This window comes from Candoia aspera, chromosome 3 (genome assembly GCF_035149785.1).
Source record: "Candoia aspera isolate rCanAsp1 chromosome 3, rCanAsp1.hap2, whole genome shotgun sequence".
Lineage (NCBI taxonomy): Eukaryota > Metazoa > Chordata > Lepidosauria > Squamata > Boidae > Candoia > Candoia aspera.
This window is the reverse complement of record NC_086155.1, coordinates 70424412-70442613: the sequence shown is the minus strand read 5'-3', so window position 1 is coordinate 70442613 and position 18202 is coordinate 70424412. Positions and strand designations below refer to the sequence as shown.

Below are 18202 nucleotides of genomic sequence, written 5' to 3'. Positions count from 1 at the left end.
AAGCCCAATAGAATTTCCCTAAGAAAGATTCAACTAATGGTTTTGCTACACACTCAAGATTTAAGTATCTGGAGCCCTGGAGTAAATTTCTAATTGGAAACAAAAAGTGTGGCATGGACTTGTAGTATCCCCAAACTCCAAATGAGTAAATGCAGAAAGTATTGCACAGATATCTGAAGGAAAAGATATATACAGTTCCTTTTACAGCACGTAAAAAGGTTCATTCACATTTAATGTTTTCTTTCATGAAAGCCTATTTTCATAAAAATGAGACATTTTTACAGAAACCCATGACCCAATCTAAACACCCACAGAAGAAGCTATGATCCTTCTAGCCTATTCAACACCTCTGCTACTACAACTCGATTACTATCTCCTGAGCATTGCCTGACTTCTTCAGCTAACAGAAAAGAGAAACAGGGTCATTAGTGCATCTAAAAGGACTGAAATGGGATTCTCTGGCTAAGTTAGCAACATTAGCTTCTGTAAGTACTCTAAATTCATCTCTACATAGGGGCTGGTTTACAGGCTTCTGAGTGCTGAACCTTGATTAGCCTTGCTCACCACTCACCTCTTACATAAATTATGTAGAATGTCCAGCCCTGATGCAAAAGGATAAGCTTAAGTTAATTTTAAATGTCCATGTGGTCTAAACCTTGCCATAATTAGCTACTGTACTGTGAGTTTATTTGTATCTGCTGGTGCTTAATTTGATTTATTAATGATTAGTTTTGATATGTTGAATGTTTTACTCATTCTTTGCAGCTGAATTTACTTCATTAATGCATTGTAATTATTCTTATGCATTTATAGTCTGTCACCTATTTTGAACAATTCCTGTTTTGGAGAAGGAAAATGAAGTAAATATTCCTTAAATAAATCAAAACTACAATTTCCACTTGTTGGATTTTTGAGATATTTATTACAATAAGTGCTCATGTTTATGTATCATGATGGACATTATGATTCAGTGCTCTAGGGATACTTACTTAGTAAATTTTAATACTGTTGTTCCCAGAGCTATGAATCCAGTGTGAAACTGAATCTGGAACATTTGTGTGTTTGTCATCTATAAGAAATGTTAAAAACATAATTTTAAAATTAAAGAAAACCACAGCAAATTTCAGATGTATATCATGGAAAAACTATCAAGTCAATTCTAGTTCACTTTAAGTTATTACTAGAGGCACCAAATATATATATTTGGGGAAAATACTCTGTGGTGCCCCGCTTCCCTTGGTGCCCTAAGCTCGTCCTTGTCTTGCTTAATGGATGATCCCGGGCTGGGCTGGTTGTGGAAGCAGGACTTTTCATTTTACTCCTCACAAAACCCTTGCTATATGCATGGTGTGTGTTGCTTCTGCAGCAGCCAGGGTAATGAATGAATCTGCCCAGTTCCTATTTGCTGCTTTCAGGTGCTATGGACATGCCCATCCTCTCTAGTCAATGCTGACCTCCCTCCAAGCTGACTATTTTGGTTTATGCTGCTGGACTGATATGACCCCAGGAGAGGAGCAATAGAACCAAGACTGCTAGGGAAAGCTGTAAACCAGGAATGCACTGTAACATTACTTAGTTTGTAACAGATGCTTTAACCATCTGGCAAAACTTGTCAGCCCCCTCCCATATTAGCACAACCCATATGTTTTCCCTACTGGCAGGGAAATTCAGTTGCTGCACCTTAACTTCCCTTCAGTAAAACTGTTAGGACAGTACCACAGACGGGCACCATCACTAAGGCAGGGTAGGGGCTGGCTATGTACAGTAGATGGAGCAAATTACACTGGCATACTTAGAGAGACCTCACCTCTCCAGACTGAGAACAGCACATTAAACCAGCTGTCTTGGTATGCCTTTAGTCATACTAAAACAAAAACAAAAACCCTAAGATTTCAATAGAATAATTCTAAATATAACTAAATCTGGATCCAGTCTACCATTTATACCTTAAACCATCAACATAAATGTATGTTTCCAAGATTGCTAGCAAAGTAAAATCAAAACACATAAAATTGAAAGCATACAAACTAACTCCAAAACTAAAACAATCCACATGTTGTCTAGTGCTCCCCTGGCACCACTGCTGAAATTTAATGATACAGCATGCTGCAAAAATTCAGAGGCAAAACATTAAGATGTCATTCTTTAATTTAAATTACTTTATTCCCCAGGCAGTAATATGATGTCATCATTCAAGACATAGTGTCTGGGGCATTTTAGCCTTTAGCTAAAAAAACAAAAACCAAAGACCTTCAGTGCCACTTTTAGGCATTCAAAAATTTGCTCTTCGTGATCTAAGCGACATCAAGCAGTTGTATGAACGTAATATTTCAGCAACATTATTAGAGAAAAATTGTTCCTTCAGCCACCAGAGCTTTCAGTAAGAAACATCACAGCTTTTCTAAATTTGCTTTTACATATCCTAACATTTTAATTTGGGGAAACTACCCATTGCTCTAAGAAACTGTCTGAGTAAGATGTTTAAATCCAATTTTCATATCACAATATTAAAGCATTTTGGATCAGCTAATGATCCTGAATGTTTAACCTTGCATTTAAAAGATATATCAGGTCATACTTTAGCTTGAAGCCGTCCCCCAATGGTTGATCGCATATGGTAGACAGAAACAACTACATCACCATGGACAGTGACTCCCAGTGGAATAACAACTTTTCCTTCTTGAACACGGAATTCCCTAAGGAAAAAACAAGCAGAACATTCTACCTCAAGTAGTATTCATGAGAAATCATAACATAGAATTCACACTGAACAGAGCATTATAACCCAGCATAAACATTGCAGCTCAGTGTCGTTCAGTGGGTGGAGCCAAAAAAGTTCAATGCTGGGATGAAAATACAAATGCTATTCATTTTCATTCTGACTTCTAAATGCAATTGATCTTGCTATATTCTCAAAAATTGTTTAATTCATAGTTTATGCAGACAACAATGCATATAATAAATCCTATACAACCCATATGACTTTCACTGCATCTACATGCAGGCTGTTTATGTTCAAACGTTATTGTGTACTGAAATCTTATCAGCAGATGTGTAACGTTCAAGCTGTTCAGAAGCAAAATCTAAATTTCAGAGGCAAAACACAAAATATCATCAAATGTATGGAATCCGTGTACAATGGATGCATGAAAAGGATTGTTAATTGATGTCAGTCTGAAGGGAGGATATGGATGGATGTGGATATGGATATGGATGGATGAATGTAGGATAAGATATCCTTCAAAGGTATAAGAACTTCAGGCAACTGAGATTTCTATCTCCCTGGAGGAAGCAGTAGTATCAGTCATAATTGACTGAAAGCCAGGGAGCCTAGGTCATGTGGAATTAACCCATGTGTCCTACCATGGGTACCCATATATATTAAACAACCAAACTGGGATTTTATTTGCACAATATTCACAGTTAACACAGAGGGACTCACTTCATTCTTTCATACTCCTGTGATGTTGTAAATATTCTAGTTTCTCCAATAAGGATGTCACAGAAAGGCCGGCAGCCATTTCTCTGCTTGTTGAAACAGGGCACTGGGCTGAGAAGGACTGATTTGATGGTTAGAGGCTTGCAGTGAGGCTGAATAGGTTTGTCTGCTATTAGATCACAAATATATCCTAAATACCTGCAATGAAAAAGGGAATCCAGAAGAATCTATCTGCATTACTGCTTGTACTCTTCAGCTTTATAGGGAACTTGGTTGATTGTCATAATGAAGTTTTCTCAACAGCATATCCTACTGTCATGAAATAACTTCTTAATTTTTAATACATGCTTGCCAAAATTAAATAATGTCAAGAGTGCAAAGCCAGTGAAGAATCCTTAGTCAAGGAAGAAAACAAGTAAAAAATAAAGATTTGATACATTTGACTTGAAAGCTGCAGAAGCAAGCTTTTCCTGCCCTTAAGACAAGAGAATAATATAGAAGCCTAATATAGAAAAGTAGCAACAATTTGCTGCTTAGTCTCCAATTTGCTGCTCCTTTCTGGAAACCATGAGGCTTCCCTTCCCTTCCAACAATTCATGTCTCCAGCTACCCATCAACCAGCTAATTGGCAAGTTGCCCAGGAAGAGCACAGGCCCCAAGTTAGGCTGCATGCAGCCCATGCTCAGCCTTGCCATAGAATTTAACCAGTTTCCCCTACTCTATTGCGTCCACCCCAGGTGTACATTGCACGTGATTTGGCCAGACATAAAACACATTTACTATACCTTCTGTGGGATGGCCAGAGTACTACTCCAGGTCTCTTTGAATTTAGCAATTGAACAGCAGAAGCTGGATTAGAGAAGAGATGACAGAAACAGAACATTGCACTGACCAAGACTGCTGACGCTACACGACCATCCTGTCAGACAAAATGCAAGACCATCAATCAGGAAAATTTCAGCCATGTTTCTGTTAAATAAGCACAAGATCCTATAAACAAGATCTGCTCCATGGTGCTTTGAAGCTAAAACAGAAGCTCCACAGAAACTCTTGAGATGCTTCCCTATAAAAAAAAATGTTCATAGGATTGAAATGATTAAACATAAATAAACATTTGACTTAGGTCAATACTGATGCATCAAAGGATGTTTAAAAGGTGTAAAAAGAAAAAAAAAAGACAAATCCTTCCTATACATAGAAAAGACCATTGGACACTGACAGTGAAAATTCCTTCTGTTTTGGTGTGATGGAGGCATCCAAAAATGGGTTAAAAACTAGACAGGGATTGTGTGACATACTTGGCACTGTGGCTAAGCTAGAGATAGACTACAACAAGACAAGTCCATAAAACAGAAGGTGAAGAACAAATAAGGCAGATTTCTTCTCTGATTTGTTCCAATGTAATCCAGAGTGCAGAGGAAAGAATAGCATCCTGCCCATGGTTCCCAGCTGTACCAGAAGTGAGTTACCATTGATTAGAGTGTGCTTTGAATGTGTCCATCACAACAAACCAGAATCATTCAAACTACAGACAGTAAGTGTCCAGTACTCTGACAATCGGTTTGTTAAGGAAAGCATACAGCTGTGGGATCCACTCAGAATAATCCATATCTTGAGAGGAAGATCATTCTGTAACATTTGTTTCCCAAAATCTTTCATCTGTAGAGCAAAATAGACAACTTTATGGCCTCCAAATGTTCAGGATTACAACGTTCTTGAGTTCCATGCTTCATGGCCAATGGTTATGCCCTCCAAATGTTGGTAATTAAATGGTAATGAACTGTTAGTAATGTTCTGATGCCTTCCAAATGTTGGTAATTAAAAACATTTGGAGGGCATCACATTGGATATACCTGCTGTAGAGTTTAATGAAAATGTATAATTTGCATGGAAGCTGCACGTAGAACAGCTGAGGATATGGCTTCTGCCCCAATAAAGTAAGCAACGACATGAAGAGATTTAGACAGGAGTTGTCCCTCATATACTGAGGCAATGCATGTCTTAAGCTACATTGCTGATATAGAGTTAGGACAGTAGAACAAAAGAAAATAACCAAAGTGACAGTGTAACTGAAGAATCTTATAAGACAAGTAGAGATCTCAACTTCTCTGTGCTCATTCAACCTGATAGCCCAACCCTGTTGGCTTTCTGGAAGGCTGTAAAGACCTGGCTCTTCTACCAGGCACTGGGGCCAGAAAGTTGTTGGAATTCTGGTTTGGATGTGGTTTGTTTGATGAGCTGATAATGTGATTTTTAGGGCCCTCAACCCGCTTTCCTTTTATTAGATCTGTACAGTTGGTTTATTTCCATTCACCTCTCAGAATTCCTTAGGTATACAGGTGACTATATAAATATGCTAAACAAACAAACAAACAAGCCTACATAGGGACTTGAGAGAGTTCCAGGCAAAATAAAGATAAAATAAATTCCATAGACCTGTGAAAGACCATGGCTAGATTTGCACATCACACTAAAGCAAGATTATTGTGGTCTGGTTCAAGCATCACACTAAACCATGATCCACTTTTTATGAGCCACAGTGGCTGGGTTTATAACATTATGGTTTAATACGATATATGAAGTTGTTTACCTTTGATATGAAAGATAAATATGGAGGATTGCTCCTTTCTTATGGAATATGCAAGTGTGGAATATATAACAATTTGAGTTGTATATTCCACATTTTTATAGAAAGGTGGGATAAAATATTTTAATAAATAAAGATAAAATATGATAGTGATATGCTCACTATTCTGATACAGTTCTGGATAACTTTTATGCATGAGAGTTTACCTTGAGGGGGAACACTTTTAGTAAGATGTTCTTTAGTGGTTAAATATAAGTTTTGTTATCCTTTTAAGAATTAAAGTACTGTACCATGGAGTATCTGTGGACGATACTGGGGTGAGGGATGAAACGTATCTGCCTGATACCAGCCTTAAGGCTAGGACAACATTCTCCCTATACAAACTAGATTAGGTTTTGATGTCTACTATCTTATTAATGAACTTGCTTGCACCTTCTGATTCATAGTGTCAGACTCCACAATCAAATGATTGCTGAATCGTCTGATAATGTTCGCTTGCCATGATGATTCAATGCGTGTCAAAAACAAGATGAGAGGGGGGATTGCAAAAAGTGTTTGGGCTGGTAGGGAGGGAGTCAAGGCCAACCTGCCAGAGACATCTGTGCCTGGTATGGCTGACAGAAGTTAGGTGGGAATTAGATAGAAGGGGGGAAATGGGTAGCTGGAAAGATTTAATGAGCTAATTTAGGCGGGAATCTTTTAATTGCAGCTTTTCTTTTGTTCTGTACACTGGATCCCAATAAATCTGAATTCTGCATATTTCAGTAGTGCATGAGTCGGATCATTATTGGGACTAATAGTGTCAGTTCTTACATAAAGCTGTGATTGACCCAACCTTTTAACTGTACTGGGAGAAGTTGCATTCTCTGAGGAAAGTTAAGTTGCTAGCCCCCTAGAGTCCTACTCTGATGGAATGGAGGGTACCACTCAACCCAAGCCAGAAGTGGCGGCAGATGATGGAGAGATCCCCGGTCCTTCCACAGAGACTTCGGTGGCCACAAAAAGTCAAGAGGCGAAGATCCAAGGGGGGAAGGCGAAGGAGAAAGGAGGAAAGTCGAAAACCAAAAAGCAGCAAGTGAGTCAACCCCACTCCCCAGAATCAGATGAAATCCTGGAGAAAGAACTGATTCGGAAACCCAAACCCAGCTGGACTTTTGGCGTTGGAGATGGAATGGAGAAAACTCTGGCGAGATGGCACACCTTTCAGCAGGAAGCCAAGAGCCGGGAGTTGATGAATGAGAGATGCCTCACCTGACTAGAATGGGAGATGCAGGTGGTGGCAGATACAGTGTCCAGTCTCAAAGAAGCGGTGGTCAGACTGATCAGTCACCTAGTTCGAAAAGAGCAAGCACCCACACCCAAGCGTGCTCAATAGATGTTGGAAGATGACATGGGAGCTTCAGACCAGACGAGTGAGGATGAAGGCGATGGGACAGTGGGAGACCAACCAACCAAGAGACGGGTTCACATCCAACCTGCCCCAAGACAATCCAGAGAAAGCGGAAGTCCAAAGAGGTTCTGTGACTTGAAGGTGAAATTTGGAAGGTACCTGAATGTTTCCTAACACATGTAAGTAGGTTTATGGAAGAGTTCAGGGATTCCTTCCCTAATGATGAAGCCAGAGTGAGATATGTGTCTACTCACCTGGTGGCAGAAGCCTCTAAGTGGATGGTGGGGCTGCATGAAGCTAGGGCTTTGGAGCTCCAAGATTTTGACAACTTTATGACGGCACTGAGAGAGAGGTTTGAAGATCCATTGGCCAAGATAAAAGCCAAGACTAGTCTCCAATACATCAGGCAAGGGAACCAGTCAGTGTCCAAGTATGCTATGGAGTTCAAAAGCCTAAAGGGAAGTTTGATCAATTGGCCTGAGTCACTCAAGGTGGAGTTTTTCCAGATGGGATTACAGCCTGATATTTTAGACCAGTGTTTGGCAAGAGGAGACCCAGAAACCCTGAAGGAGTGGATCTGCCTAGTGGGTATGGTTGAAAACTCCAAGATTCATCTGAAAAAAACAGTGTCAGCTGCAACCAATCATCAAGAAACCAACCCAGCATGGGAGAGCTGGAGCGAAATCCACTTCACGGAAGCCTTGGGAAGAGGAGAAAGATTGTCACATAAGAGGGGTTATGCTTTAAATGTGGCAAGGAGGGCCATCGGGCAACCAATTGCTCACACAGTGCAACAGCTCCATCCCCCAAGATGAAATCCAAATCTGGCAAGTCACCATCTATGAAAAGCAGGGCAGCTGTGGCTAGCAGCCATGTACAGCTGGAAGAGGAGCCAGACACCTCAGAAAGGGACTCCTCAGATGAGCCCCACTTGCCAGGTGAAAAGAAAAGTAAAATATAGTTTACTATAAAATCTGTAAATGGTTTTCTAAAAGACAACGAGGTATGATTGTCTGTTATCCATATTGCAATTTCTTGGCTGCACAACTAGCCAGGATTTGAGTGACAAAAAGTTGTTTACTGAAGGGAAATAATAATTTATTTCTGCTTCATGGATCTCTAAGAATCATGGTTCTCTTGCAAGTAGGCGCCTTTGAAGAAATGGAAGAAACTGTCTTAATTCATTCACTGGGATTTTAGGACATCAATAACTTATGAATCACTTATCAGAAAGCTGAAGAAAAGGGTGTTTGGGGAAACTGCTGTTTACCAGAAACCTAATAAATATCAGTATTATGAACTGAATTATAAGGGTAAGGACTTTTACTCCAGGGGTCCCCTGGAGTTCCACTGATATTTCAGCTGGTCTCCAGACTAGAGTCCCTATACCACTTGGCATTGACAAGGGGTCTCTCTCCACTCTGGTTAATAGTGTCCTAGAGACAGGATGTCTTCATATGGGTTTAAAAAAGTCAGCAACAATTGGAAACAGCCTTACCTCTGGTGGCAAGTGACATCTTTGAAGTTGCTTGGGGGCAAATCAGGAGAATCCATTAAAAGAGGCAAGAATGCCAGTGTGAGGGTGATCTCCAGACAAAAAAACTTCAAGTCTAGGGTATGTCAGGTGTATCATCTCTGCAACTTGGTGGACTCTGATGGCCAGCTGTCAAAATTCTGTTGGTGGAGAAGGGGATTAACGTGCCTGATGTGTCTGTCATGGCTCCCAAATGAACCATTTGCTACTGACATCATCAGCTTTGATAAACTCTAGAAGTAGATGCCATACTGATAAGAGGGGATGATGCTAATAAGCAAAATTTAGATATTGGGGATGTGCAAATAGCCTTATGACAGATCTAGAGAAAAGTATTGTTCTGATTATTTAAATGGCCTGTATGCAAAAATGTGGATCATCAAAAACTTGTTGATGTGTTAACAATCAAGCAGGGCTCCAGAGAAAACTGAATAAAGTATATGGGATCTTACTTAGAGAAAGCATTATTGTTCTATACTTATTGACTTCACTTATGGGTATAGAGGGTATAGAGGTTGAAGACAACTGAAATTTATTCTTGGTCTTGGCTGGATCATTAAATAAATCTTCCCTGATAGCACTGTTGTTGGTGAACAAAGGCCTTCCAGGTACAGAAGGGTAGAAATAGTCTTGAATCATGGATGAGCAGGGCCAGACATGCCGAATAAAGAACTTGATGGCAAACAACTTTATGAAACCTGTATTCAAAAATCTAGACCACATGAATGTTACCTTCCTGGGCCATAGGGAAGCAAACCATTGTTACCTGATTTGCTTCCCCAGGGCCTAAATTGTACCCATAATTTCTTTAATGTTTGGGTAGTCTCAATACTTTGGTCAAGCCATAAAGCCAAAATTCTGTTTACAGTCAATAGCTCATGTTTATAGTGAAGCTGGCACCCTTGTGCTCCACAAAGAAGCTGGGAAGGAAGTTTGGTGGCTTGCAAAGTCATCTTAGCATGGCAGAGAAATGGGATGCCCTAACTCTGACACCCTTTGCTCAGAAAATTCTGGTATCATTAGGGAATAAAAGAAGAATAACCCAAGGTAAGCAGATGTGACTTCCAAAATTGTGCAAATATATCCTCAGCCTTCTAATTTGCATGGCTGATTGCTGGGAATTGGAAAAACAGCGACAGAGTTAGCAGAAAGGTATCGGCATACCTGGACATTCTTATTGATAGCACAGGAGCTCAGCAAATCTCTCTCTCTTTTGCAATCTTTGTTCAGGAAAGGTATTAACAATCAAGCCATTGAATGATGCAGGGGTGTTGCCATTTATCTAATGCTTCTCTTCATTAATCATTTTTATCATTTTAGCTTTTGTGTTCATATGTGATGTATGGCATTATTTTAAACAACCATTGGCCAGCACAACTCTTGGCAGCCTTCTCCCATGCTTTCAACATGCTTTCTCTGGCTTAAAAATCTTCTTTCTCATCTGTCATTACAGCAAAAACTACTTAAATTAGAAAAATCAGGAACTGGCACAATACTAAATTAATCGTGCTGCTCTAGTCACAAATCATTCCTGCTTTACTTAAATTGAAACTGCTGCTGATCCTTTTAAGGAGAAGACACTTTTTTAGCCGGAACTTAAGTCTGACTTTCTCAATTGCACAATCCCAGTGCAGTCATATTGCCAGGCAAGTGATTACGAGAAGCGGTTTCATTTTCTCTGAATTTGCTAAAATCCTCAAGGAAAGGATAAAGTGGGTTTTAACGCTGTACTATTAAATCTCTTGTCTTCATTGCTATGGCAAGAAGCTTTGCAGTGGTCTTTATTTTGATTTTTCTGCTTTTCAGGCTCCAAGCAGAATTGTGTGCAGGCTCCATTAAATCACTCTCAAAATACCCCGCTTCCCCTGCCTTACTGAAATGAATGTATTAAATGTATTGAATTCTCTGCAGACTGCTTAAGAACTCTGCCTTAGTCTGCAAACTATTAACTGTAACTACTGAACATTTAAAAGGTAATCTGATTGCTTTCTATGCCATTCCTTAATAAATTGTATTGTTTGGCTTTTAATTACAGTTTCATTTCTGGACTTCCTGAAGACATAAGCCTGTTTAATAACTTAAACACAGAATTAACACTGTGGAGACTCAAGTCTGTTACAGCATTGCTGGATATCTGCGAACATCAAAAGTTTATATAAGTCATAAAAGGAATTGGTTAGAGAGATCAGTAATGCTCTCAAGTACTGCTCAGGGCTAATGTGCATGTATTCGCTGTTGCCCATGCAGGGTGCAATGCCATTTTCAGGCCTTAAATAAAGATATGGAAACATGTTCTATATAGTAGCACTCCACATGGACTGGGCATTTTTAAGACTCAGGGCACATACCAGGCCAATTTTTGAGAGAGCTTCTGTAATAGCACTGAATCTCCCTAGGAACCATAAGGTCTGGTATAAATACTCTCCATGCAATGGAGTAGGTGGTAAATACTTCAAGAAGCCCTCACTTTAGTTCTGATGCATTAAGAAGTATATCGAGCATTATATTACTGACAGGCTGCATTTTGTCTTCTTTTTACCATTCTTACTTGGCTTTGTTGTTGACATATACAATTGTAGAGCTATATATATATACATAAAATGACAACTTTTGGTCTTTAAGAATGCAATCCTAACATCCTCAGATGAGAGTCAAAAGAGGGATTAGGATGGAGAGCAATTGCTCCTCCAATAACATTTGTAAACTGTCCAGGAACAGCCACCTAAACTGCCCTGGAGATGAATTGTCCATCAGTGACAGTCTCCAAAACCAGTCATTTTAGGGACATTTCATGGGGCAGGTGCCTTTGATACAATATGTTCAAGACCCCTCTGTTCCTCTGCAATGTCTACGATAAGGTCCATTGCTTATGTTAACACAGCACTTTCATTTCTCCTGAAATTAATAAGGAACATTCCAGAAGAAAGCAGTGAGGAAAAAACAGTATTATGAGTTTCATGAGGTAAGTTGGCATGACTTTGGAAGCGATACAACATTTACCAATTATCATCCCCAAAAACCTATCGGGGCACTTCTAAATTCTGTAAAAACACAGCCCAATTTTTAAAAAAATCATTTATTATTCACATAGTTATAAAAGTGAGATACTGCACGTACCAATACAGGGATGACATCTCTTTAAAAAAGTTTTCTTCCAAATATATTGTTTTATTTACTGCATATGAAAATTGATGAACTTCTATGAGACAAATTTGGATCAAATACAAAAAAACTGAAGGGATAAAACTACAGGAATGCGATAGTTCCTGTCTCCCACTTTTTCATCATCAAAGCTATAAATATCTAGCTAAGAGAAGCACAAAATCATTGCAGGCTCTTATTGAGTTAGACAAAGAAGTATCCCAAAATGTTGCAGTATCTGTCAAGTTTAGCACTGCTATCGGAATACAGATTGCCACAAGTCAATTTTAATTTGAGTTCTTCTTTGTGTTGCTTATACTCTATATCAGTTGCTTTTCAACAACCAGCAATCTTTACTCATTAAGAGAACATTAATTCAAGTCAAGCTTTAATTTTCAAATAATTTTTTCCTCTATACCTCTACATGCAAACGGTTACTTACTGCTTGACTTACCATACAGTGAATGACACAAACGTTTTTGGGATTCTGCTGCAACCAGTTATGCATATTCTTACAAACAGCATAGAGATTGTGGAGACTTGGTGCTTGTCTAACTGGCCAACTACATTCAGATACCTAAAGCAGCACAGAGTGAAAACAGGTCAGATCAATAGTAGCAATCAACTGGATTTGTTCAACTTATTAGAAAGCTAGACAGAGATCAGGTAGTTCGCAGTTTAGCATCTTTTAAGACCCAAGTATGTTCTATAAACCAAATCATCACACAATATGGTTTATATGTTTGGGCATGGTCAGGGTCATCTGCAGTGATGGCTACTTGCTTCAAAAGGCCAGTGAATCAAAGGCCTTCTGCATTGCATGCATGTGAAAAAGGGTAAGGTCTGTACTGGTTGCACCCATCATTTTGAAACAAGTGACTGTTCCTGCTGTTGCACCTGAGCATGGCATGTTATGTGAACACAGAAAAGTCAACTCAGATTTAGCAAGCTGTGTGAACTAAGCCAGTCATATATGGAAGAACAGATAATGCACTGATTCCATACTATTGTTACTATAACTCGTTTAATGACAATATAACTTTATGAAAAATCGGTTTACTAATTTAAAAAAGAATTACATCAATCATTTAGAAAGGGATCTGTTAAGTTGCTAATACTAAGATTTTAAAATTCTGTTATCAGTCTCATGAATCCCTTTCCCAACATTCCAGCTGCTACTTCATCCTTCAAGGTGTTTGATTAGTTTAATTTTAAAATTATATGACTGGTTTTGCTTAAACATTGTGGCAAGAAAGAAAAAAAAACTATTTATACATGTGAAGATCCAGAGTACAGTGATTCTTTAGTTCAGTGATTCTTTACTTCAGTAATTTTTAGTATGGTGATTTTTTACATACGAGTGAGAAAAAAATGGACACCTCCCCCCAAAAATCCAAAACAGTAGAAAAAAGTTTCTTCTGAACTTTTACATCTCTAGATGGTTATTAATTAAACAATGTGGCCTCTCTACAGGAATAGCTTACATAGGAAACAACCAGGCCTGCAAGATGCTGTTATTATAGCCAATGTAGTACAGTAGTTTTAAACTTCCTTGGAGTCACTTGCAGAACTGAGACTCAGTGTTGTCTCCTGATGACTGCCTGGACAAGTCCCTGCAGTTTTCTTGACAAGATTTCGGAGGTCGTTTGCCATTGCCTGCTTCCCAGGGTTGGGAGAGAGGGACTGGCCCAAGATCACACAGCTGGCTTTTGCACCTAAGGCAGGACTAGAACTCATGGTCTCCCAGTTTCTAGCCTGGTGCCTTAACTACTGGCTAAGAATTGAGACTAGCCCCTAATATTTAATCATTCTGGTGTGACTGGCCTTAGGGCTGTAATAAACATGATGATGATGATGATAATCATTCTGGAAAATAAATTAGGCATGTTTATTTTATTTATTAACTGAGCAATTTGAAATTGTTGGTAGTTTTAAAAATGTTATTTTAATATTACTACCCTATTCATTTTTTGCTTTTTAACTTTTGCTATACAATGTCCTAATAACATTGGTCCAGAAATGGATGGATGGATGGAATTTATAGTGTGCCCCAATCTGTCATGATTCTGGGCATTAATACGGCATTAAGTACTGGGCTTTCTTTTCAAAGGCATATGGACATGGTACCAGCTACATCATTATTTTTATATCATGGCTTTACCATGGCCTTTGTCACATCTTTGCATCAGCAAAACTTACCCTATTATGAAACCTTGTAGTTCGATAAGACTTTGGTGACAAATTGAAAACCGTGTAATGATCAGGATGCCTTGAGTCAAGAAATGTCCTCACATCATCAATATGATTCCTAAATCCCAGTTCAACTCCTTCACCCGGAAATGACATCACTATCAAGAAATTGAGGGGGGGGGGGAGAACAAGCATATATTCTGAAGTGAAACACAAATAAAAGCGGTAATAAGAAGTTGGAGGTTGCTGCATTGCTTTATTACTTAGATAATTGACTTACCAATAATTCTTGAGGTAATATAAGAAATATCGAGCTCTCCCTTGGTATAGCTATAAAAGAAAAAAGATAGCAAGAAAGTAGATTCTGGTTAATACGTACACATACAGCAGTCTGGCAAAAAATATCAAGGATGCATTTGTACGATCATCTTCCGTTACATTCTCTGGATATTCCAGGAGCCAATCACCTTCCCTACACTTATGACAATCATAGAGACTAAACTCATCATATTTACCTAGTAATAAATCTCCAATTATTAGGAGAAAAAGAAAAAACAAGCAAACCAGAATTTTATATTCATTATGGTGTTCAGCAGCCCAGCCCAGCCCTATTGAAATCTATGTTAGAAGAAGTCATTATTTCTCTGTATGTTCCACACTTTTCCAGACAGGTTTCAAGCCAGGTTATAGTACAGAAACAACATTGGTTGTGCTTGTTTTTGACCTGTAACATAGTCAGGATAGGGGTAGTGCATCCATCCTTAAAATCCATCCTTGTGTTCCTTGATCTTTCAATGGCTTTTGATACCATCTACTGCAGTATCCTTCTGGGCCAGCTGCAGGGGTTGGGAGTGTGGGGCACTGGGTTACAGTGGTTCACATCCTTTCTTAGTGGTTGGTTTTGGTCATTATTGACAGGAGGAGAGAGACAGTGCCCACAGTGTTTGTGGGGTACCTCAGGGTTCAGTGCTCTCACCACTCCTGTTTAACATCTACATGAAACTGCTGGGTAAGGTCATCCATCAGTTCATGGTTCAGCATCTTCAGTATGCTGACGGTACCCAATTGTACATCTAAACCCTGGGCTGTGCAAGTGATCCTGTCAATGTTCTGACCCAGTATCTGGAAGCTGTTTGGATATGAATGGGGAGGAACAGACTGGCTCAATCCTGACAAAACTGAGTGGGTGTGGCTGTTTGGGGCCCCTGGGTTGAAGATTTTTTCACTTTTGATCTTGGATGGGATTGCACTGCCCCATTCAAGACTGTTGTGTAACTTGGGGGTCCTCCTGGACCCACAGTTACTGCTCAAAGAGCAGGTGGCAGCTATGGCCAGGAGGGCCTTTGCATAGGTTTTTCTTGAGTGCCAGTTGTGCCCTTTCCTCACCTGGGAGGCCCTTCAGATGGTCACTGATGACCTAGTCATCTTGCAGTTGGACTATTGCAATGCATTCTACCCTTCAGAAGCTGCAGCTGGTTCAAAATGCAGCAGCATAAGCAGTAACTGGCCCTTCTCATTAGGCTTATGTATCACCACTGCTACATGAGCTGCACTGGTTACCAGTTGGCTTCTGAGTGTAATTCAAGGTGCTGGTCATTAGCAATAAAGCATCTCATACAATAGGGTTTGGTTATTTGAGGGATCACCTGTCTCCAGTTGTTTCTGCCTATTGGTGGTATTCAGGCAGAACAGGTGCACTCTAGGTCCCTGCAGTTAAAAGCTGTCATCCTGTGGACCGAGAAAGCATGCCTTCTCTGTTGCTGCCTCTACCCTTTGGAACAACATCCCCACAGAGATACTTGCAGCTCCCATTCTCCAGGGCTTCGAGAAGTCTCTTAAGATCTGAGTCTGTTCCCAGGTGTAAAGTTAGGTTGTCTGTGAAGCACCTGTTAAGTCTCTTTTTTTAATATTGAGGAATGCTTCTTTTAGTCAGGGCAGTCATGTGGTTTTAGTTGTGATCTTTAACTTAAGGTATGGGATATGTTGTAAGCTGCCCAGAGTCTTTCTGGAGTCAGGCACCTTAACAAATCTAATCAAATCAATGAATAAATAGCATAATAGAAATATAGAGAGAGCAGTTACTCTCCAATCTCGTGATCAATAGAAATGTTGGGAATGATGGGTTTGATGGATATATGATGGAGAAAATCTATGTGGTCGCTAGGAATCAACATTGACTTGGTGGTACATAATCAATCAATCAATGATTGTAGCAGGTGGCTGTGAGCAGGGAAGAAGCTGTACAGTATGATCCCAATCTCCCACTAGAAACAGTGACAGTTGAGAAAAGCAACATGGTTCATAAAGTAGCAACAGTGATATTTTCATCCATGACTGTAGAGGTCTTTGTGCCCTGATCAAGCAGAGCTCTTCATTCATTTATATACAAATGCTTAGGAAAAGTGTCTTATTTCAAAAAGCTATCTCCTTAGTTTTAGAGGAAAAAAAAACACCCAACAACAACTCACACTTAGAGCTGTCAGTTGTTGTTCAAGAACCTAATCTCATGGGTCAAACATTCTTGAGTTAATTGTGCCATGCATTTCAGTGGATTCAGAACATGACAATTTAATTATAAAGGAATGTAGAGATAGCCTTGACAAAGGTATGCAAGAGCCATTAAAAGAACCATTAAGAGAAAATAAATGACAACTCAGTCCTGCAAAAGGAGGGAACATGAGATATAGACTCAAAATAACATTGCCTTGATTCTGTTTGATATATAGAGGATAGAGAGAAACCCAGGGAAGCTTTCAGGATTCTGTTATTATACCCTACAACAATAAAGTACATCCCTGCAGTCCCAGTGGTGTCTGTTTCCTGACCTGGCCTACCTTGAAGGACTAACACTAATTCACTCACAGGTTAAAGTAAGATCCTGAATCATGATCTTCTGACAACTCTTCTACAGGCTGTATCAGTATAGTTTAACTTGTGACAAGTCAGCCACCACTAATACCAATAACAGGGCATTTTAAAGAAATGCCAAGTGAAAAAGAGAATGCAACTCTTTCTGCCTTGAAAATCTTTCAGATAACAACTAAGATTCCAGTGTGGCTAGAGCCATGCTCTATAATTTATGCAATGCTTAGAAGAATCTGTATCATTTAACTGCAGCTTTTAAAAATGCAGCTAGGTTACACTCAGTTATGCTCTATCTTGTCCCAATCCAAGATGTCAGTACTGAGAAATCAGAAATTATCAATTATATTACAATTACACATTAATATTCAATTGTGTTAGGACATTGGGATAAGGTCTCACAACTGACACCACAACAAGCATCATGGATATACAGAGGCACATTGAGAACTTTAAGATTTCAATCTTAAAACTTTGCTAATTGTTCAGATTAATTATGCACTTCAACAAAATAAACCTGTCTGGTATCTAATCACGTTTTTCTTAGGTAAAGGTAAAGGTTTCCCTTGACGTAAAGTCCAGTCGTGTCCGACTCTAGGGGGCGGTGCTCATCTCCGTTTCAAAGCCTTGGAGCCGGCGTTGTCCATAGGACACTTCCGGGTCATGTGGCCAGCATGACTCACGGAACGCCGTTACCTTCCCGCCGAAGCGGTACCAATTAATCTACTCACATTTGCATGTTTTCGAACTGCTTGGTGTGCAGAAGCTGGGACGAGCAACGGGAGCTCACCCCGCCGCGCGGTTTCGAACCGCCGACCTTCCGATCGACAGCTCAGCGGTTTAACCCGCAGCGCCACCGCGTCCCTTTTTTTTCTTACCCAAAGACAAAACAAATCTAATATCAAAAAAGAGACGAGTAGATGAATTAATGCTTTATACATTGTGCTAAACTATAATGTGGCCAGTTGTGCTTTATATTATTTTATTTTATTTAAATTATTTATATGACAGCTCATCTCACATGATATGGGAACCCAGACAATGCTAAACCAAATAGCT

At 39.5% G+C, this 18202-nt stretch overlaps 1 protein-coding gene across 1 annotated transcript in view; it reads right to left on the bottom strand.

Annotated features, from left to right (window-relative positions):
- The window catches only part of DNAJC6 (DnaJ heat shock protein family (Hsp40) member C6), a 42950-nt gene that overhangs the window by 15100 nt on the left and 9648 nt on the right, over nucleotides 1–18202 (bottom strand). The window contains exons 3-9 of the mRNA XM_063298069.1: nucleotides 14562–14611; nucleotides 14291–14439; nucleotides 12546–12668; nucleotides 4225–4358; nucleotides 3443–3637; nucleotides 2579–2696; nucleotides 990–1069 (exon numbers count right to left, since the gene is read on the bottom strand). Coding sequence (XP_063154139.1) covers nucleotides 990–1069; nucleotides 2579–2696; nucleotides 3443–3637; nucleotides 4225–4358; nucleotides 12546–12668; nucleotides 14291–14439; nucleotides 14562–14611 — 849 coding nt within the window. The remainder of the gene's footprint in view (nucleotides 1–989; nucleotides 1070–2578; nucleotides 2697–3442; nucleotides 3638–4224; nucleotides 4359–12545; nucleotides 12669–14290; nucleotides 14440–14561; nucleotides 14612–18202) is intronic.